A 21,715-nucleotide genomic window follows, 5' to 3' on the forward strand; every position below is an offset into this window, starting at 1 on the left:
TTTCTTTCTTTACTCTTCCAGTTTTTGTTGTTCTTTCCATTCAAGCCAAATACAAGTTGTAACACTTTTTTGGGGGGCCCTGAGCAGGCATTTTTTCCCTCTTTTCTTCCTCTTTTATTTTAAATGGCTAAAATGATTTCTACACATTTTTCACCTGGCTTTGAAATTTCAACCTGATATCCTAATATATCTAAAAATATCTATGTATGAAAATTATACACCTATATCTTTTTCTCTGATGTAAGTTGAGATAAGCATAATATGAATACAACCTCCATTATATCTTTTGCATCACTGTTGAAAAGTGAATGCATTACACATCAGTCTGCATCATATGAAAACCATAAATAGACCAATATCAGATTTCCTAAATGCCTATTAAATCCAACACATCCAGGTGAACTGATGTTTACATGATTAAAACAAATCTAAATATAGCCCATTACTCATGCTATCTATACACAAGTCATTTCCCAAACAAAGCTAAGAACATGATATGCTGTGGATTATACTTCCTACTCATCTGGCATGGATCCAAATTGATGTTTGTAAATGGGAATTTTGCCCAAAATATCATTTGTAATATGAAAAGGAAACGTAACAGGCCTGGATGTTTGGAATAATTATTGTTTGTCTAAAGGCAGGCGGCCATTAAAGGGGAAGTCCATCCTGATATTATGTTGGTTTTTAATAAAAGCAGAAAAATGAGAGGAACAGGTCAGTGAAAGTTTGAGCAAAATCCTATTAAAACAAAAAGAGTGATTAATTTTTTGAAGTTGGGATCAATCAAACATAAATTGGCAACTCTGAAGTATCTTGCAAGGTACCTTTCTACTTGCTCTATACTATAAAAAATGTCAATCATACATGCACCCTAAATATGATCATTGCAAATATGTTTCTATAAAACCCCTGTATCAAAGAAATCTATTCCCTTATAAATAACTGAGAAAATAAAAGTTTACGAAATTTGTAATTATTTCATGAAAATGAAGTAGTATGGTAAGGCAGGGGTTGTCAAAATGATGGTTAGTTTAATTTCTTGATAAAGGCTTCAAAGCAATTGTTTATAACTTTTCATCTGTGTCACAATGGCTTCAAAACTGTTTGCATAGTAGAAAATAGTGTTCTGGTACTAAAATAAGCCCAGTAATACACTTTGCAACAATTAGCCATGAGTCAAGAAATCAGGCTTAACACAACTTGTAAAAAACAGTGAGTTTTATGAAAATTGTCTTTGCATTAAAAAAAAAATCAAATATCCATATATGTCCTGTACTAACAAAGTTCTTTTTTTTTTTCAATCATGAAAAGTACAAAATCTTCAAATCAAATACAATTCATAAATTCTAATCACTACTGATGCATTGATATTGGCATACTTTTCTTTATCTAGTAAATATCACTAAAATATTGCATGTTAATTCTTCTTTCATTTAAATAATTGCATCACTAAAAATATTGATACAGGATCAAAATAAATCTAATGAATAGTGATTATTTACAAAATTTAGTCTACAAAAATGTCTCAAGAACCAAATGTTCAATTCATTTGGCATTGCGGAATCCATTTTTCAATGCAAAAACTAAAAATAATTTAGATTTTTTTTTTGTTTAAATATTTCTTTTAAAGATACGCTGCTTTATGATTTAACTAATTCAAAAGGCTTTTCATAATTTCAAATTGCTTTGCCCAACTTCTATAATGACATTAAGGACAATCAATACTAAAATATGTCTGTCCAACCTCATCTTTAACAATAATTTTCACAACCTGAATTTGTTTTAAACATCCTCATCATTGATATTTGAATCCAATTAAGCATCACAGAAAACAGATTTTCAAATATCTAATTCTTACCTCGCTTGTAAGGTATATCCTCTTCGATTTCCACACTACAACTGCAATGCACGGAATACATTTTGCCTCATTAATGCACTTTCATCAAAGATCAAAACAAATCATAGAGAAAACCCCAAAGTCAAACAGAAAAGAGACAAAAAAGAGAGATCAAAGTGGCCGACACTCCAAACTTGTTAATCCAATTCTTCACACCCACCCTGTCAAAAATCTACACATCACACCTAGACTTCAGGCAACTGAAATGTGAAATATAGTTCTGGGTGACTCTTGCAGGTCGTAGTAAAATGTTTGCATATCAGATTTCTTAGCATGTGCCAAGTTGAAAACAGGACGGGATCCTCTTCGATTACATTTACAGAGTAATATGTGACCTATAATTAACCCCAAATTATCAGTTTTTTAATATTTAAAAAAAAAATTGAACAAACTATCAGGGGGGAAAAGATGATATCACACACACAGTAGGATCAAAATACACCTCTCTTTTTATGTATAAGTAGTTTAATTGATCGTATTTCTAAAAAAATATTTAATACAGGTATCTCACAAATTCTGGCAACGTTACAGTTTAAAATCTAACTATACATGCATTTTATTTTTATTTGACCTAAATGTTCTAAAAATAAATTGAAATCCTCAAATTTTTCTGTAATTTCAGGGGAAGGCAATGTTTGCTAGGACCAATCAGTTCCATGATTGTCAAATCCCTGAATATCCCTTTTGAAATTCATGTTCATCTCAAAATGAAAGACATATCTCAAATAAATTGCTCAGATTTTCTTGTGCAACCCTCCAGAACATGGAATATAAATGAGCATAACGTCTTTTCTAGACATAATTTGATGGCATTAGACTTGTATGTATTTCCACAATCTAAATATAGCTAACATCATTCTGCAGAGGGGTATCGAGGAAACAACTGGATTTACTAATGAGATTCAGATCTCTCTTTTCGACTAATGTGTCGAGATATGTCGTAAGGGGGAAGAAGACAATAAAACTCTCGGAAGCAATTTTCAATAATCCTGAGAAGTCTGATTGAAAATGAGATAAATTGTTACAATCCTAACACTTTAATGGCTGAATTTGATAGGTATCATATATATTTATCAGTTGGGGAAAAATGTCTGAAGAGTGTGTACCGGTATGGATTGCAGCACTGTTTTCACTCCTCACTAAGCATGAGATTTATACAAATTTGAAGGAAAATGAATGCCCACAATGATTGGAAATGGCATATAAAGTGATTTCTTCTATGCTAAACACCCAGAACAATTGCAAACACATTGCTCTAGAATATTCTGCCTTCCTCGTTATTATGTCAGTATGGAAAAACAACAACTGAAGAAGAAGAAATTTTTTAAAAAATGCATAAAATCTATGATTAAAATCTGAAACAGACAAATATCATGCCTCACAAACATAATTCTGATTAACTATGTGGCAACTGTTATCAATTTATTAGTTAGTAAAGCTAAAGATCGTACGTTTTCAAGTGCCCTTGTCTGTGAATGTGCATAATGGCACACTTTATATACAACATGCAACATAGTTTGAGTCACTATTTTGGCAATATATATATATTCATTGTAAAAGCATGCCAAAATTGTTGGCAAAGTCTGAATTTCCATTTCGAACACTCAAATGTCAACTTTTACATAAAAAATCCTGGATTACATATCGAATGAATGACATTTGCAGACAAAGGGCGTTAATATTGTTGCAATGCTAAAATGACAGAGCCGTCTCTTCCCGCGAAAATGAAATTGTTCTTGATCAAATTTTGATGAGATTTTTTTTGGCACATTTACTGTGCATAACTTCAGGAATGACACAAAAATATTTCTTGCTCATTTTCAAATTAAAAAAATTGAGTCGCTGACGTATAGGGCTCCCCATCATATCTTCCTCTCCACACACATTACAACACATATACAGGTATATACTATATGTACTTGCATTAAATAAAAAAAGAAGAGTGGAAAACAGAAGGAAAAAAAAAGAAACAAACATCTTCCATTAACAAACCACCATAAAGGAAAAATCTGTTATCTCATTTTAATTTAACAATTTTTTGTAAATCCAAGTATTATGTAAGAAACATCATGCACTTAAAACCGAAAGTGAGAAACACCACTGTCTCTGTGCTCACAACTCAGAAACAAGAAAAAGTTATTAGTATGATCATCACAGTAAGTTAGTTTTAGTCCAAGATAGTGCTGTGAATAGCAGACTACAGTATATTCCAAGTTGTGTGGAAAACATGTAACACAGAAAGCAGGGCTCCACACTAACTCTTTTCACATGGGGGTCCTGCCTGAAAATTTAGAGTCTGGGACACTGAACAATTTCCAGAATTTGAGGTCCAGAGAATACATTTCAGGCCTACATTTACAGTACCCATGTCAGTGTCGAGCCCCGCAGTAAGTAATTAAAAGCCTGTTTATTAAGTTATAGAACCTTGTTAGTTCTACATCATTCACAAGAAGGGGATAATCATACCTATGTATATCACTTTTCTCTTGTCTGTCAAGAAAAGAGAACAAAGTCAATAACAGTTTTGGGAAGAAAAAAAATGAGATCGATAACTTGCACAAGTAGGGTATGTACATGAATACAAGTCACTCATGAAAGGCAATTCATTAACGACTCTTCTGTTCTGGACATGTCCAATCGTGAGGTTTTGATTGGCCCAAATATACACCTAATATGTGATATAATATCTCAAATTCTTTCTCGTTACATATTATCTATTATTCCATGTCAATGTATTGATATGCTGCTAACATGGAAATAAACATCACATCACACCACATCAAAAAATAACATTTACAAAAAATGATCCATAAAAAGAAACAAGTTATGTTCTTACTGTCATTATTGCCAATGGCTGCCTCTTCCATCTCCAGCTTCTGGCCTCGTTGACCTTTGACATCTAGTAGGAGGGAGAAGATCTGTCCCGTCTGTGAGTTGAGACCTACAGCCGTCACGACCATCTTCCCGCTTCCTTCCAAGACATGAGTTCCTGCACGGTGACGAAAGAAGAAAGTTTGCGGTTGAGACAGAAATCTTGAACGGTTTTAAGGATTGATTTAACAACTGAAGATTACACCATCACACAATTAACCCCAACCCTAAACCTGACCCTAGAGCCTTATATTGATCCCTGCGCCTGACCCCAATCCTCACTTTCACACTAATCCCAACACTAACCCTAACACTACCCCTGACCATGGCCCTGACCCTAATCCGTATACCTTGTACTGGTGCAGGTTGGGGTTATTATCCCAGTTATATTCAGTTAGCAGGGATGATTCTTCAGTTATCAAAATGCTCTCAATGATGGCCAGTTAAATACATTTACATGAACATACTATGATATTTAATGTAAAATACTGTTAAAATAAATACACTGCAAATAGTAGATGTGAATCATCAGTATACCAATAGATAAAAGAATGGCATACCTAACATATCAAATTGTAAAAATATCCCTAATGAGAAAATTATTCTGGTCATTATTTGGAGAGAAAATCATCTTTAGTCATCTTAGTTCTTGAAATAAACTAGATTTATGGGAAAAAATTGTATGAAAGGAAAGTGTTATTCACATGAAACATGCAAACAATTTTACAAAATCTTGCTATAATTCACATAAAGCGAAGAAAACCAACATAGATCAACACTAACATATACATGTAAGCCAACACGGATCCACATACATGCATTACCATTGGCAGTCCAATCTCCCTACTTTCCTCATCTATGGGTACGTTTATCGTGTCTTGCCACTAGATATGTACATATCGAACCCCACAATACGAACGTGATTTGCGAGATGTCGCGTTTATCGTCTCTTCACGATTCAAAATAAAGGCCTTGTCTCTGCGCAGCTGCTTTGCGCCGTTTGACCCGGGAAGCAGACAGTTTCTCGGAGGTCAACTACACACACATGCTTGTACAACAACATGACACAACACATGGCCCGCGCTAGCCTTCGGACCGGAAATTAACCTGGGAAGGTCCGATCTGTATGTGGGGTTCAAAAAAGCTTTGCATTTATCATGTCTCAGATACGTGATTCTGGCTATGTCATATTCAAAACGCACTTTTTTTGGCATAACAATATGCCCATATCTAAAGATGTTTGAAAAAGGCTTTGCGTTCATTACCTTAAAAATTTGCCTGAAAGACGTTTAAGAAACCTGATTCTAGGCAAAAAATTGGTCAATAAAGGCACCCTATGTGCAGCCTCTGCTTTCATACATATTTTTTGTCTGTATCCTTTATGATTTTTTTTTAGTCTTCAATTTTTTTTCATTGTTGTAAAAGTCTTCAACATTCCCTTTCGTAGATTCTCAGAAAATTGTATTTTAGATATCACCAGAACTGATGATTTCCTTTAAGAATTTCCCCCGCTCTTTTCAAAGAGATAGATTGGCAGAGGTACACGTGTTTAATGTAGCATGCGCAACAGGCGGTCGCCTAATCAATAACAGACTTCGCTTTGAGCTTGAGGTTTTCCAGTTTCCGAATTTGTTTATGCTGTCTATAGCAGGTAGCTACAAATACATTATTTCAACCTAGCATAACTTCACTAGGCAATTACAAGTCTAAATTATATCTATACTTACAAAAATTAAAAAATCAATAGGCGCATGTGTATAGGATTTTGAATTTGATCCGCTCTATTTGGTTGTTTCCAAAATTGGCTTAAGAGCGTGTTTTTCAGAGGCACAAACTTGATATAAAAGATACGATAGTACTATAATAAGGGTGAGCATCTTTCATAAGTTTCATTCCTAATACATGTACATAGCTTTTCTTCATCTATATTACATCTAATGTTGAACATCCAAGAAAGGTTGACTATGCAAGTTGGCATCAGCTGTTTATGCCTACAGGGTGGGACAATGTTACACTCTTTGAAAAGGCATCACTGATTGATCACATGATTAACCTAGTAATTAGAACTGATTATATCCAAATTATATGCAACATTCATGGAATCCATGTACAAATACACTTGTGAAATGTACATACACATCTCATGCCATCCTAAATCTCTTCCAAATGCTTGTAATTATAGGGATATTTCATCATTTTCAATAATGAAAATGAAACAAGTTTAAACGAATGCTGCCAGCAATTGTGTTTCCTCGGATCTCATAAATCTCCCCTACCAATAAACTGCTCTAACGATGATAGGATGGCCCCAGCCAGCTTCATGATTTGATCTGATGCGAGCTCATACCAGAGACGTACCAGAGACAGGATTCCTGCTAACAGTTATAATTTCAGGGCATGAAGTAACTCAATAAATGAAGATCTAATCAAGTCTGTATTACAGAGTGCACGAGGGTAATAATGAGAGTTGGATAGGGGGCATAGCAAGCTCCGATGCTTTGAAGGACCAAGGATGACATTCATCAGATACTGGTATAGGATATCATCAGCAATAGAATGCATAACAATGCATTTTTCTTAAAACTCTGGGCGCGATGAATTCTGTATTGCTTATTAATATAGGTAACCATTAATAATTAAGAAACATGTGATAGAAAAACGTATTGCTCTCCTGGACCTCTCTTTGGTGGACAGTATGGAAATCTCATATTGAGGTTGGAGTATGTTTGTGATATTATCTTTTGGTCCACAACTACCAGCCAAATGATAATTCAATATAAAAACTACTTTTCACACGATAATTTTTGATTTGCACAATAAAAGTGAAATTACCAGAGTAGATTTTTTTTTTTTTTTTGTTGGTTTTTCAGAGCTCAATTTGAGTCTCGCACAGCCATTGGAGAGCTATCCAAAGTCATATCACTATCTGCCTCTATGCATTTATTTAATGGTTAGATGATGATGATAGTGGTTTCCAAAGCGAAACGCAATCAATATGTTTACATCTAAATAGGCAAGAGCATTGCCACGGGGACAATGATCTTGAGGGCGCTATTTAAAATAGAAGCGAGGTCAGAGGTCAATGTATGAGGATAGGAACTCAACCATGAAATAGAGCTTGTATCTCGACTTGTGGAAAAAAGAATGATATACAGTTCACAACAAAATCATTCATATTCTTACCAAGATTTGAATTTTTTTCAATTCTGTTTTTCAGATAATTAGTGTGGAAATAAGCATGGGACAAACAATTGTAAGAATAATTAAGCTATATCATTTACAAAATTCATTTTTCATTCTCAAGGAAAACACAAAAGATTTTAAATCAGAGGTATGAATAATTTTGTTGTTACTGTAAAAAGGAATGAGGCACAGTGTGAAAAATAATCATTGTCGGGATATTGAAAAGACCAGTGACAATAAAATTTACTGTGATAAGAAATTGGTTGGTGGGGAGATGGTAAACCTATCGATAGTGGGTATTGAAGATGGTTACAAAAGAAGATATCCAAACTGAAGAGAAAAAAACAGAATGTGTTTGAGAGCATCGAGTTGAATTGCAGTGACCTAGTTCCCTCTCAAATGACAATATTGTCTGCTAAGAGCCAAATAAGGCATGATCTTTGTATCATTCGACAAACATAATCCCCTTCTGGGTCTCTGCAGACATTTTGTAAATTGAAGAAGTAGTCCAAGGAGTTGTAACATGACTCTTGTAAGAGGCAATTTCTCTAAAATAAATAGTCCAATTTGAAAGACTCTTGCATCTCCTACTTTCCTGACCATCTCTCCATCTCGTATTAATTTCCCTGGTTTAATCTCCAATGCGATCAGATATTTGAACTAAATATGAAGGAAATACCATAAGAGAAAGACCTACTTAGCATTTAAAGTAAAGGGAATATATCTGCTTTCACTACTGAATCGACTTAGTCTTATCTGTAGTAATAATGCAACTAGAGCCATTCGAGGGGAAACATCCCTGCCAATCCACGGCATGCGCTTGATATCTCAGGCAGTGCATAATTCTGTGCATGCTCGCAGCGCATCGGCAGCAAGCAAGCTGACCGGCTTGGATGCACCCGCCCGAAGACCTCCCTCGAGCGGTGTGTCCCGAGAATGACCTACAGAACGCTGCTACCTGAGATAACAGACACGAGATATATGTGGAGGGGCCCTGTCACGGTGAGCAGCAAATTGGGGCTCGGCGACAGGGATACGTGTGTGCGCCGCGGCTCCGAGGAAATGCAGATTTATGAGAGGCTTGATAGGTCAGCGAAGAGTGTTATAAGTAGGTTCTATGATTAGGTTTGTGAGGCTTAGTTTACTTCAAACATTTGTTGAACACTATGGGGATAAACATACATTTACAACACTTTCAACAGCAGCCGTGTCAAGACGGAACTACCAACTGTTGAATCGTTCATAGTGTCATGTTAAGATAACTACATATAGAGTGAACTCTTACAGGCAGTTGTGGACATTATTTGGGGGGGGGGGGAGTGGGGCGAGAGGGGTGAATGTGATTGATTTGAAGTGGTACTTATAGAACACTCTTGCTAGTCATGTGTATTAAAAACAATGTCCTGTTGACTCTTTTACTATCTAACCAAGATAGCAACTTAGCATACAGTGTAATGTTGGAAGTAGGGAGTAAGTGAGAGAAGCTGAAGCAAGTATGTACAAAAAGGCAATTACCTTGTACGAAAATTAAAACATTAAAAAATTTACTTGTTTGTCCGACATGAAAAAAAAACAGAACATCAGTCCTATATATATTTAAATTAAAATAAATATTATGATTTCACACAATCCGATATCTCAATTTGATAAAAGGTACATAGCTGTAATACTCCCTGTACAGACACAAATCAATTGTGATACATGAGAGGACTGATAAAAGAATGATCTCAATTTACCAAAGTCATCAAACCAGCCAGCTCACCAATCAAATACAAGTTAATCTGTTTACATCTCCCACTATTACAAAGGTGCCGATTGCAATATTTAGACCTCTTCAAATTGCCGCTGCTTGCTTTTAATCTCCTCTTTCTTTTCCCCTGCTCTTGCTTTTAAATAAATGCATGCATGAGGCCACGCTACCAAGGAGGGCTTGCCAGGGAGAATTACAAACACAACCTCTACCCTTTAGAAAGGGCTTAATTTTTCTTTTAGCCGAGGCTCTCACCTTTCTCTTCCCCTCTTCCCACTCTCTATCTCCCTCTTTATTTTTTATTGAGCGAATTCCGGGCCACGAGCTAGCTCGTGTGCATTTGTTCAGCCGAGGAGGCACGACACAGTTTCATTGCATTATGACAATTGAAGATGTCAGAATTCGGGATCAGTGTGGTGGTGCTGCCAAGACACTTGACGAACATGTCTGAATTTGATCTTACCGATGCAGCCATTTACACACAAGACTAGGCAGGTTCATGATAAGTGTTCTGGGGATTACCTGAAATGCCTTTGTCACTCCAGTTTAAAGTTTAACTCTTTCTCTCTCTCTCTCTCCCTCAGTGACAAAATTATGCTACAAATGAAACAGTTCAGACAGGTTCTTTGTTACAGTTCCTGGTTTTGTCTCTTCTATTTCCATTTCTGTAAACAACCATTCGTCTTTCGTTAACCATGAAATGTATATGTAATTCATTTGATAAAGGGTGTGCTTACATTCATTAAAGGAAACCCTTTCGTAAAGACTTTTTTCTTTTGCTTCCCTGATAAATTTCAAATTTTAATATAAGAGAAGGAAATTGGAACTAGGGTAACAAAGCCTTCTTCATTTTCACAAATACATGTAGATCCTAGAACTACCTTGTGACATGAATGAATGCACACCTTTGAAGTGAGCAGGTTGTGACGCCGAACCAAAATACTTCAAAGAGAAATCTAGTTACATGAGTCAACACGTAGAGCTCATGCTGTAGAGTGTTAGTAAATACGTTCAGAGCATGCAGGTTCTCTCTTTCTATTTCAACGTGTGTACATCTTCCTCAAGTTCTCTCTCCACTCAAGGTGTGCCGATGTATCGTTTTGGGAAACGCAGAGGAAACTTGTTCCCGGAAAGCGGCATTTTAAGAAGTGATATTGTGTTTCCCCGAAGATGGCGGTGGCCATGAATTATTCAGGGTTTTCTCTCAATGTGAATTTGTTTTATTGGGTATTGATGATGTCTCTCCTTTATGACCTAATTTCAGTTTCATCCCTCCCAGTCAGAATGACCTCATTTTCTTGTATGATGAATGGAGGGAGATATCAATAATTCTTTTTCTTATTATTAATATGTCGTAATGTATAACTTGAGGGCTTAAAAATGAACCAATCTAACATCCCAAAATAATTCGTTTTAATCTTTAAGTTTTGTTCTACAATCGTCATATTGTCTGTTTGCACATTTTATCTCAATATCATTATACATGTACTCAAAAGATTTATGTGCCTGGACAGCAAAAATTAAGAGCCAATTACTATCAATTGAATGAATGAAGGTGGTAATAGCGCGTATTTTTTCTGAATAAAAGTACAAGCACTAACCCCACTCTTGCCTACAAGGTGTGGCTCTTTATTTCTTGAAATGTGCATTATGTCTGTTGAAGACCTTTTCTTTTTCTTGTTTCTTTTTCTATTTTAAATCATGCAAGGCACAGCCACCTGCAGGAATCAATTTCATCAGACTAATCAATACATCATGATTAATTCACAATCACTAGTCAAATAAGAAGGAAAAACAAAAACAAACAAGAACTTGGTTCAAATTTATTTCTCCCCATTAATGAGTGACTGGAACGGCCACTACAACATTCTTAGGCAAGGAGAGGACAGTTATCCCACTCCATTTATCTCAACGATGAAGGATGAATCCTAAAAGGTAGAATAACAAAGCCGATCAGTCCTCCCATTGTCCAAACATTGCCATGGTCTCGAGATGATGATCCGTCTGGGCAGCGTGGGGATCTCGTCCACTGTTGTGAGTGAAAACCAACGAATAGCTCATGTGCAGTGAAACAACAGATCGTCAGGAATAGACTTACGATGGAAGATATCCTCCCCCCCCCCCCCGATGGTTTCTGATTATCATTCTCTGAGGCATGGTGTCATAATGTGAAATGCAAAGTAGAGGAACGAGTTGAACGACAGACCAAAAATATGGAGTTGCACTCAGATTTGGTACTCTGTAAATTTGACCAATAAAAATAAATTCTTTATCATTGCTTTTGGCATTTTTATCATGCCTAGTACATATCCTCATGAAATGCTCTCAAATGTAGTGATATGTTTGGTCCAAAATTAGAAAATTTAATGTGAATGATTCACAATTCTCACGAGGGGTTTGGATTTTGCAATTTCCTTCCCGTGAAAATTACTGTCTTTACAAATTGCGAAAATTTCTGTTTTCATAGAACACTTCTCCCTTCTTCCTCCACAGAATGAACAAATAATACACAAGTCTTGGAGCAAGACTATCCATATGAAAACAGACTCACATTGTGCGGTGATAGTCCTCTCTCATTTTATGTAAAGGGCAATGTCCTTTTTGCCTACATTTTTTGATGAGGCGGAATTTGCGGTAAGATTGGACAAAATTGAATCACTTCCAATTTCACCCTCAAATATGATAAATGTGTTTTTCTTTCCTTCTGAATGAAGTGGAGCACACTTATTACATCCACAATGCATAGATGCATGAATGGCTCTTCTTCTAAAAACAAATGAAAAGCTAGTTTGATAAGGATTTGAATACCAATCACAAGAGAATGAACATTCAAAGAAATATGAAAAATATTTCAAAGGAAAAAAACAGTGTACACAAACTGCCCAATCATACTTGATTCGATGGTCATACGGACATATAAAAACAAGATATGCAGTTGGAAGACATAAACAAAACAACAGATTAAAGTTTGTACGTTATGCATGTTTCACGCTGCTCCGTTTTCTTTGAAATTACCATTATTGACGTGCAAAATTGGGAGTGCAAACACAACCGGGAGGGAAAAGAGAAGTTGTGTGACAAACATGATGGCATGAGTTTGTTTGGAGAGGAAACAAATCCAACAGAGGTAGATTGGCAAGTGTGACTGACATCTGGTTCATACAACACTCTTAATCTCTGTCAGGAACGATGCAGAAGCTGACAAGGAGAAAATTGAGGGAGGACGATGATGAGGGTTGGGAGGAGGTGGTGATTTGAGATGGAGGAGGATGAGGAGGAGGATGAGGAGGAGGATGAGGAGGAGAATGAGGAGGAGAATGGTATGATGGCCAGTTGAGAGATTGGGAAATGTGGAGCAAAGGGGAGGAGTGAAAATAGGAATGGAACCTTTGGAATTATGAATAACATGGGAATGAAATCATACATCAGACTTGGAGAAAATATAAGATACCAATAAAATGCGTCTAGAGAACAAGAGGAGAACCATTATCAAGAATGTACAGCATTCATTTGGAGAGGAAGGAAAATAGCAAGAAAGTGTGGGCGTCTAGACAGGTCTTCTAATTGTTTAGATTAACACTACACTGTACATTACTGTTGATTTTTTGTTTTTAAAAAGGTGGTTAACTAAGCCATATGAACCCTCATGGCTTTTCCACCTAGAAAACCTCCAATTACAATATTGGTATCCCCACAAATGCATATCTTCAGGTGCATTGGTTCATAATGGCCGATTCTTTTCTAATACAGCCAAAAGAGGATGGAAACAAGAAATGGCTGAATACATTGGCCAGATTGAAGGGCTTTTGTCCATTATTACCCAACCACAAATTGAAAAGCAACACGAGGCATTTACAGCTACTTCATCATCGTACAAATCAATATTGGTGCCATTAAGTGATATTGTTTAATGGCTGGCTGGACCATGGGATAGACTTGAATGAATGGATGATGATGACCTGGAGGTTTCTATTAGGAATTGATATTAGAACAGTGGAAAGGTATAGAGGGGGATAATAAAGCAAGAAGACGGTGATAATTGTGCTGGGATACAACAGAGCTTTCTCTTTTCTTGTCACTGTGCTCTCTTCAAGTTGTGATGAGATTGCCATTTCATATTCATTTCTGCAGCAGTTACATCACTTATCAATCTGAGTCATATGTTTTCTTTAAAAATAAGCAATGATTCTTTACAAAAGTGGTACACACACCGCTTGCTAACCATTGAACAAAAGAAGAATACAGTTTGCTCTGAAAGGGGCAATATACACTATGAATATGATGGACAAAGAAAGAGGACAAAATATACTGTTCCTCAGGTAGACAAAGGAACATCCCTTCACTGCTATTATGTAAAAATGAGTAAAACAGGTGAATATGCATGTGACACCTGTTCTACACATTTTTACATAATAGCAGTCAAGGGATGTTCCTTTGTCTACCTGAGGAACTGTATATTTTGTCCTCTTTCTTTGTCCGTCATATTCATAGTGATATATGCACTGGTACAAAAAGACTGGAGAAAAAAATTCACCAGGTTTAGAATATATCTTAAGAAAAGACATCAATGAAACTAGTTTCTTATAAAGCATTGTTCACACCTGATGCGGTTAAACATCTTAAAAAAATTGTGGAAACAAAGCAAAATGATAAACAACCTAAAATGGCTTTATAGGCTGGCTGTTTACCACCTCTTAGGAGAACATTGGTGAATACTTTGACACACGTCTCTCCTCTATCATACACTTCTGAAGTCCAATGGTGTCCAATGGTTTATTATCTCAAATCAACATCCATTCTGAAATTCCATCCGAATGCAGTGATACACCATTCCCCTTCCTGACAAACACTGCCATACTCCAAATAAATATCAGTGAATGATCATCAGTGATGACTCCACACATCGGGAGATATGTCCCAGAGTTAAAGGCAAAGTCGAATTCTGCTGGGTGGCCCCGGCTTATACAGAGTTGATATTAATCGCAAGTTATTTGTGATTGATATCAATCGCAACTATGTACATAAGAGATAGGGGACTGTAAACAAGTGATTGATTTGAGAATTTGCGATTGATTTGGATCAATTGCAACTCTTCATAAGAAGGGGCCATTGGAATTGGTTTGTGAAAGAAACTACCTGGAAGCAAATGGAAAAGATTATGTACTACATAGGAATTGGTGTGTAAATGTAAGGCTTCAAAATCATCCAATTGATAGGAAATCGACTCAGTCACCTGGAAATGTGTAGATGGGACTACACACCCTAAGTGACGTGACTATTTGGTCAAAGCACTTCAGTTATTTCTAGTCATATTTTGAAAATGAGGGAATTTGAAGAGTAATCCTTTTCAGGTAACAATGCGATCATGACTTTTTTTACAAACTGACATAAAATAAAAAGAGAATTTTCACAAATAATTTTCCATCTTTACCAAAACTGGACCTTCTCTTTAAGCATGCTGCGCAAAGCTATGCTGGCATGTAATCACCAGGGAGATGAAACTTGATACAGCTGGCATTTATCGCAGAATATCCACCAAGATAAATATACTGAGATAGCTGATTTGCTTTAATGAACAGATCTATTTCAATAACGCAGTAAATGGCACTCCACTTTTAGCTACAGCCAGCTAAGCGGGGCCCAACTGGAAGCCTAGATGTATACAACAGCTGTAGTATATACATGCTATGTCGTGTCATTTCAAGACTTTACAGCATTTCTTTTTTAACTTAAAACTAGTACTGAATATGTTGAATTTTTCAGCTAATCATTGATATCTATGATAATTAGATGTCATGCAATTAATGAAAAGCTATATGGAATTGACAACTTGCAGAATGCAAGGAAAACAAATAATCATTGTATCATGATCAAGCTCTTTAGTGAATAATTAAGTTACTTACTTTAGTGTAATATTGGTATGTGCATTTATTATTGGCAATCAACTCTAACACTAAATGTTTATTTATCTAGAATCTCAATAAATTGGAAAATGTATTCAAACATGTAACAACAAACAAAACCAAAAAGTCTAGCTTCCCACAATTGTGTTGGAAGGATTAACATGTATAGTGCAATGGGGATGTTGTCTTGAGTAGATATTAAAACATTACCTGATGACTAATGGTTATATCCAAACATCTCAATCTCATTCTGCTATGGGGGATGTTATCTTGAGTGGATTTTAAAACACTATCCAAAGTATTATGGCTACATGCAACCATTCTAAATTGTCTTTTTCTGGATCAGGCTATAAAAGTCAGCACTGACTCATTCGACTAACATTACTTCATTTTTTACTTCTCTTGTCTGCCTGTCACCCCCCCCCCCCTCCTTCTATCTCTGCCCCTCTCTCTTGCTCTCTCTCTCTCTCTCTTTCTCTATTACAACATTTTTTCCCATGCACTAAACCAAATGCAATTCTCTCTTTACTATTATTTCTTGTCTATCTTTCTTTCCTTTGCTCCACCCCTCCCCCTCTCTCCCTCCCCCACCCTCCCTCTCTCTCTCTCCCCAAATTTTCCACTTACACTCTTCTCTCCTTTCTATCCTCCTCCTCCTCCTCCATCTCCCTCCCCTTCTCTACCCTCTCCATCATACGCTCTTCACCGCATTCTCTCTCCAAACCCTCAAGTTACTATTTTTTCCGCAGTGACCTTTTGTGGGTATACGCGTATTTGTATAAAGGCGGTTGGATTACAGACTGTTAGCCCTAGGTGCCTGTACAACACACACACACGGCCGTCTTCATCCAATCCAATCCACTTCAAACCCAGCATGCATAATCACACACAATATGCAGTCTGACCTGTATTGCTATACGCTAACTGAACGGCTCTAGAATTGATCCAATGGAATTCCCAAGAGAATCAAAGAACCTACATGTACACAATACCTATGTTTCATAATAACCTACAATGCACACCGCTAGGAGTGTCAGTTTCCTGAATTTACAACAATATCCATTAATTATTATTTTTTTATTACAAAGTTCAAAGATAACTAATTATTTTTAAAGTGTATAATCTTTCTTATAGGATGTTCATATATTTTTCAAAAACATAGCTTTCAACAGAAAATTTATTTAGCAACAAAAAAAATTAATATTTTCCCCTAGAGAAAATGTTTTGTGACTATTCTGAAAAGAAAATTTTAAACATTATGTATAACACCTACATATTTAAACTGTAAATATTTAGCAACCACTCTTTTCACATGGACTTAGCGTTTTGCTACACGAGATAAATTATCTTGTGGGCCGATGACTAAATGGAGTTAACTCTATGTTAAATGCGCTTCTGGCTCACAGATTCATTGAACCAAAGCATAGAAGCAGGGCAGTGTTATATACCATACTACCTACATGCATACATAGCTGCATAATTTTAATGAGATCTCCTTCAAAGTTTGCTCCCTGCAGCTACCATCCTTAAGAATCGTCTTGTATAACAGCATTGCAATCCTCTGTGTTAATACGGCAGTACTTAGGACCTTTCCACCTCTATACAGATGATATGTAGGGCAAGTCATACATGTATGTGGTGTTGGATGAATTACGGCTATAGTGACAGAAATGAAATAAAGCTGGAAGTTGAATTAAGAGAAGAATATCTGGTCACATGCTCAGTTTGAAATAGGATCTCATATAGGTGAAGGATAATAGGATATCCACTTTCGAGTAAAATGTCATCTTTTTGGAGCCAGAAGGGCGTTAACTCCATGTAAACTGATATGAGTTAACACCCTTCTGCCTCTTAACAGACGTTGTGTGGTGTGACACTGATGATATTCATTTATTCCTACATCTACACAGTGAATCTCTGTACTGCCACTTTGTTGGAATATTGTATACCACAAATGCATGTGTGAGAAAAGTCAGTCGTGGCATTCAACTGTTAGTTCCATTGGCTGGTCAAAGCAGGTAAAGAGTTATCTGCGGCTTTATTTCTGAAATTAATAGAATAATATTTTTAGAAATTACTAAAATAGCTCATTACTTATGACTAATACATTTATTCAAATGTTGCTGTGTTCCTATATATGCTTACGTCTGTGTGTAGTGCTTTCCTACATGTATGCTTTTCCCCCAGTTCAAGATTATGGAGTTTTCTTATAATTTGTATGGTTCTAAATTCTTGCAAGACACATAGATTTTTTGAATCATATTTACAAGGTAATAAATCATTAAGAATATCTGCTAGTCACATTCAAAGTGATGTAGTAGTTCAAGTAGTCGACATGACCTTTGGAAGTATAGGGATGCTGTGCACAATAAAATACCTCAATTTGTCACGTTGTAAGCTCTACACATGACAAACATACTTGGCCTTCATACTTAACACAGCATACTTCATATGAGGATCAGCATAGCTCCAGAACCCCCCACCCTTTCCCCACCCAAGTCATGTTCTCCTAGCCATTATCTATATATATCCTATTTGCATGACACACATTTTCCCAGCCCCTACCATGTAGCTCTCCCCACCTTTGTATGACACAACATTTTCTCATTGTCATTCATTGTATCCCCCCCCCCCCCACTTTGTATGTCATATATTCACTCAGTCTCGTCATTGTAAGTACCCCTGTTCCACTATTTCACCCAGGCACATCATCATGTACCCCCCCCCCCATCTGAATGACGCACATTTTCTTAGTCACTATCATTATCTGAACCCTCTCCCCCCCCCCTTCCACCACACGTTCACCCATGCGCTACCAATATGTTACACCCCTCCCCCTTCCTACAAATGACAAACGCTCACACAGGCACTATCACTATGTAACACCACTCCTCCTCCCTACAAATGACAAACACTCACACAGGCACTATCACTATGTAACACCCCTCCCCCTCCCTACAAATGACAAACGCTCACACAGGCACTATCACTATGTTACACCCCTCCCCCTCCCTACAAATGACAAACACTCACACAGGCACTATCACTATGTAACACCCCTCCTCCTCCCTACAAATGACAAACACTCACACGGGCACTATCACTATGTAACACCCCTCCTCCTCCCTACAAATGACAAACACTCACACGGGCACTATCACTATGTAACACCCCTCCTCCTCCCTACCAATGACAAACACTCACACGGGCACTATCACTATGTAACACCCCTCCTCCTCCCTACCAATGACAAACACTCACACAGGCACTATCACTATGTAACACCCCTCCTCCTCACCCTACAAATGACAAACACTCACACGGGCACTATCACTATGTAACACCCCTCCTCCCCACCCTACAAATGACAAACATTTTCCCACTAACAGTCACTCTCCCTCTTGCCCATGATAACTGAGCTACTGGAATGCTATCACAGAGGTCTCTACCCTCCTAACTGCAAACCATTCCCTTGAATTACTCAGAATGCTCATGTTGCAATCATGTTATTTATTCCAGGGAGAACTATAGAAGCAATTGGATTGGCATATGGCTCAGGAATGATAGATCACACCGTGCATCCTTCCAGTCTAACAACATTAAGGTGGCGTACAAAAGAGGTACCACCAACCAAGCATGATAGTATGTGAAGGTGAGAATCTTCCTTGAACAATGCTTTCTCAAATTCATTCATGAATCATTTCAGGAATAGGACACCTATATAAACTGCAGGCCAACAAAGGCTCAGAAGTTAGGCTTCATATACCAACTGAACAGCAATTAATCAGAATGCTGAACCGCCCTTTCCCATGCGTTAAAATCAGACCTGCTCTCCTTGCGGGAGGCACTTGTCCCTAACCCAAAGACTACTGAATTCCTTCATCGTCCCTTGGCTAAATACAGGAACCATCCAGGTCCTGTAGGCAATGGTATAACAGTGATGACTCTCAGAAACGAGAATGTTATCCTACTGCCGGGTGCCCCCTTCCTCTATAATTAAAATCATCAGCCCTGTTCTACTTGTAGCACCTGCACTTGACCTTTAACACCCTGAGCCATGTCGGCAACTGCAGGGAAGCTCTGCGGGAAGGATAAGGACTCTCCTGTGCCATGTGAAAGCTATCCTAGACCCCGATGTGTCACAAACACTTGACCTCTAACATACAACCACACTGTGGCAGGCAGCTGAGAGGTATCATGAAGGGGCTGAAACCACAGGAGATGAATGACAGTCTCTGAGCACTTGGTCAGGTCTCTTCCAGGATCTTTAACATAAATCGATGTGATGCATCCGAGGTCTTAGAGTCACTTAACATACCACTTATTCATGAGCTGATTTGGGGGTTTACCTGACAAGGAAGATTTCCTTTCTAGCTGAATTAGGGAGATAATCTTTTCTAAAAGGGTGATGCATTTCCTTGTTTGGGCAAATTCGCACTGTAGTTAATAAAATGTTCTCTTCTTACAGCAATCTTGACTTAATACATCTTGGACAATACTAATTCTTAGTCATGCACCTACTATGAAAGTAGAATGGGCTCTACTGACACAGCTGATAGCATCACAATGAGATCTGTAGCTTGATTCTGCATCCCAAGTCAGAATCAAAGAATAATCAGATGTATACAGATCCACAATTAATGTGATTTAAATGCAAGTATACGTGTATGCCTGTTTTTAATATCCTAGCATTCGTTTTCATTTTATATGAAACATAAGAAAGTATTCATGTGCTTGTAAGAAAGCAACCACAGGATGTGCATATTCAAATCAGTGTGGAGAACCTATTCTAGAAGCACAATGCCTACTAAACACAAGACCATCGCTCTATATACTTAGCATGAGCCTTTCATTAAACCCAAAACGAACCCCCCATTTCTGTCTAACCTCAAACAGTAGGCCCCTGCTGTATTCAAAATCAATAAGGGACGGACCGGGTCAACCCCTCAACACAGCATTTACAATGCATCTAAGCAAGAAGCAATAGTCCTGCTGCATTTTTTGGTGAGTAACACACCTGCCAAATTCCTTCACGGTACAGCCAGCATGAGACGGGATCAAGGGGATGGAGATCTTTACACCCATACTGATCCCCAAGAGAAAGAGGGGGATCAAAATGGAATGAGGATGATCCCTTCTGTCCAGTATTTCTGATCTACCCCTCATATGATGTTTGGCAGGCTATGACCAAGACATCATGCAAGTACCTCCATTAGTGTCATGGCTTGCTTGCTTGGTTCCTTGTGTGTTCAAGATATTGGCAGTCAACAAAAAATCTCTCCATCTACTTCTATCTCATATTATTTCATCTGTTTAAAAGCCACAAGGGCATTAGGTCTGTGAATTATAGGAGCTATAAGCCCTTTTTGACTCTCAACATAATATTTGTAACATGCTGATACTACTACCAGTCAGCCCAATGAACAGAGAGTTGTATATGGTATGCTCCCTCTGCTTCTCTAATATCTCTACCCCTCGATTTATCATTATCCTTTTCATCCTATTCATTATCCCATTATCTGTGAACTGCTCTTCTTGTTACATGAAAAACTTGTACCCCTCCCTCTGTTTGTTCAACGCTCGCAATCAAATTCATCTTGTATCACAAACCCCCAAAATGCATCCTTTACGTGGTACCTGTTTTAATACAGCGCTTTCCTTAAAACCATGTCACAACTGCATTTATGCGTCTAAGAATAATTTTTTGTGGCTTTCTGTCCATCAGAGTATAACTTGCAGATACAGCATGGCTCAAAGTGATACATGAAACCTCATGAAATTCATAATTCAGAGGATCTGGATTTGAGAAAGCCCGACGGGATACGACCGACCGACTGAGAAAGAGGGGGCCTCTACAGTTTATGGACAGGAGTGGAGCAGCATGATGATTCCGCCCCAGCTTCTGCCAAGTATCTGGGTGAAAGACCCGATCACATGGTAGAAATATCATCATTCAAATTGACACAGATCCATGGATCTGTTTTATCAATCTGTCCTGTTGAATTGTTCTTCAACACAAACTGGGCTTATAGGCTGCAGATGTCTACATGCGATGGGGGAATGATATTGACTGATTGGAGTCATAAGGGCATCAACTCATGTACTTTC

General features: G+C 37.4%; 1 protein-coding gene across 1 annotated transcript in view; it reads right to left on the reverse strand.

Annotated features, from left to right (window-relative positions):
- PMCA (sperm plasma membrane calcium transporting ATPase) overlaps window positions 1-21,715 on the reverse strand; it is a gene marked incomplete at its 5' end in the record, with an annotated part of 60,274 nt that overhangs the window by 21,615 nt on the left and 16,944 nt on the right. Inside the window, 2 exon segments of the mRNA NM_001033650.1 lie at window positions 4,367-4,390; window positions 4,737-4,889. Coding sequence (NP_001028822.1) covers window positions 4,367-4,390; window positions 4,737-4,889 — 177 coding nt within the window.

This window comes from Strongylocentrotus purpuratus, unplaced genomic scaffold, assembly GCF_000002235.5.
Source record: "Strongylocentrotus purpuratus isolate Spur 01 unplaced genomic scaffold, Spur_5.0 spur5_scaffold_6, whole genome shotgun sequence".
NCBI classification, from domain to species: Eukaryota; Metazoa; Echinodermata; class Echinoidea; order Camarodonta; family Strongylocentrotidae; genus Strongylocentrotus; species Strongylocentrotus purpuratus.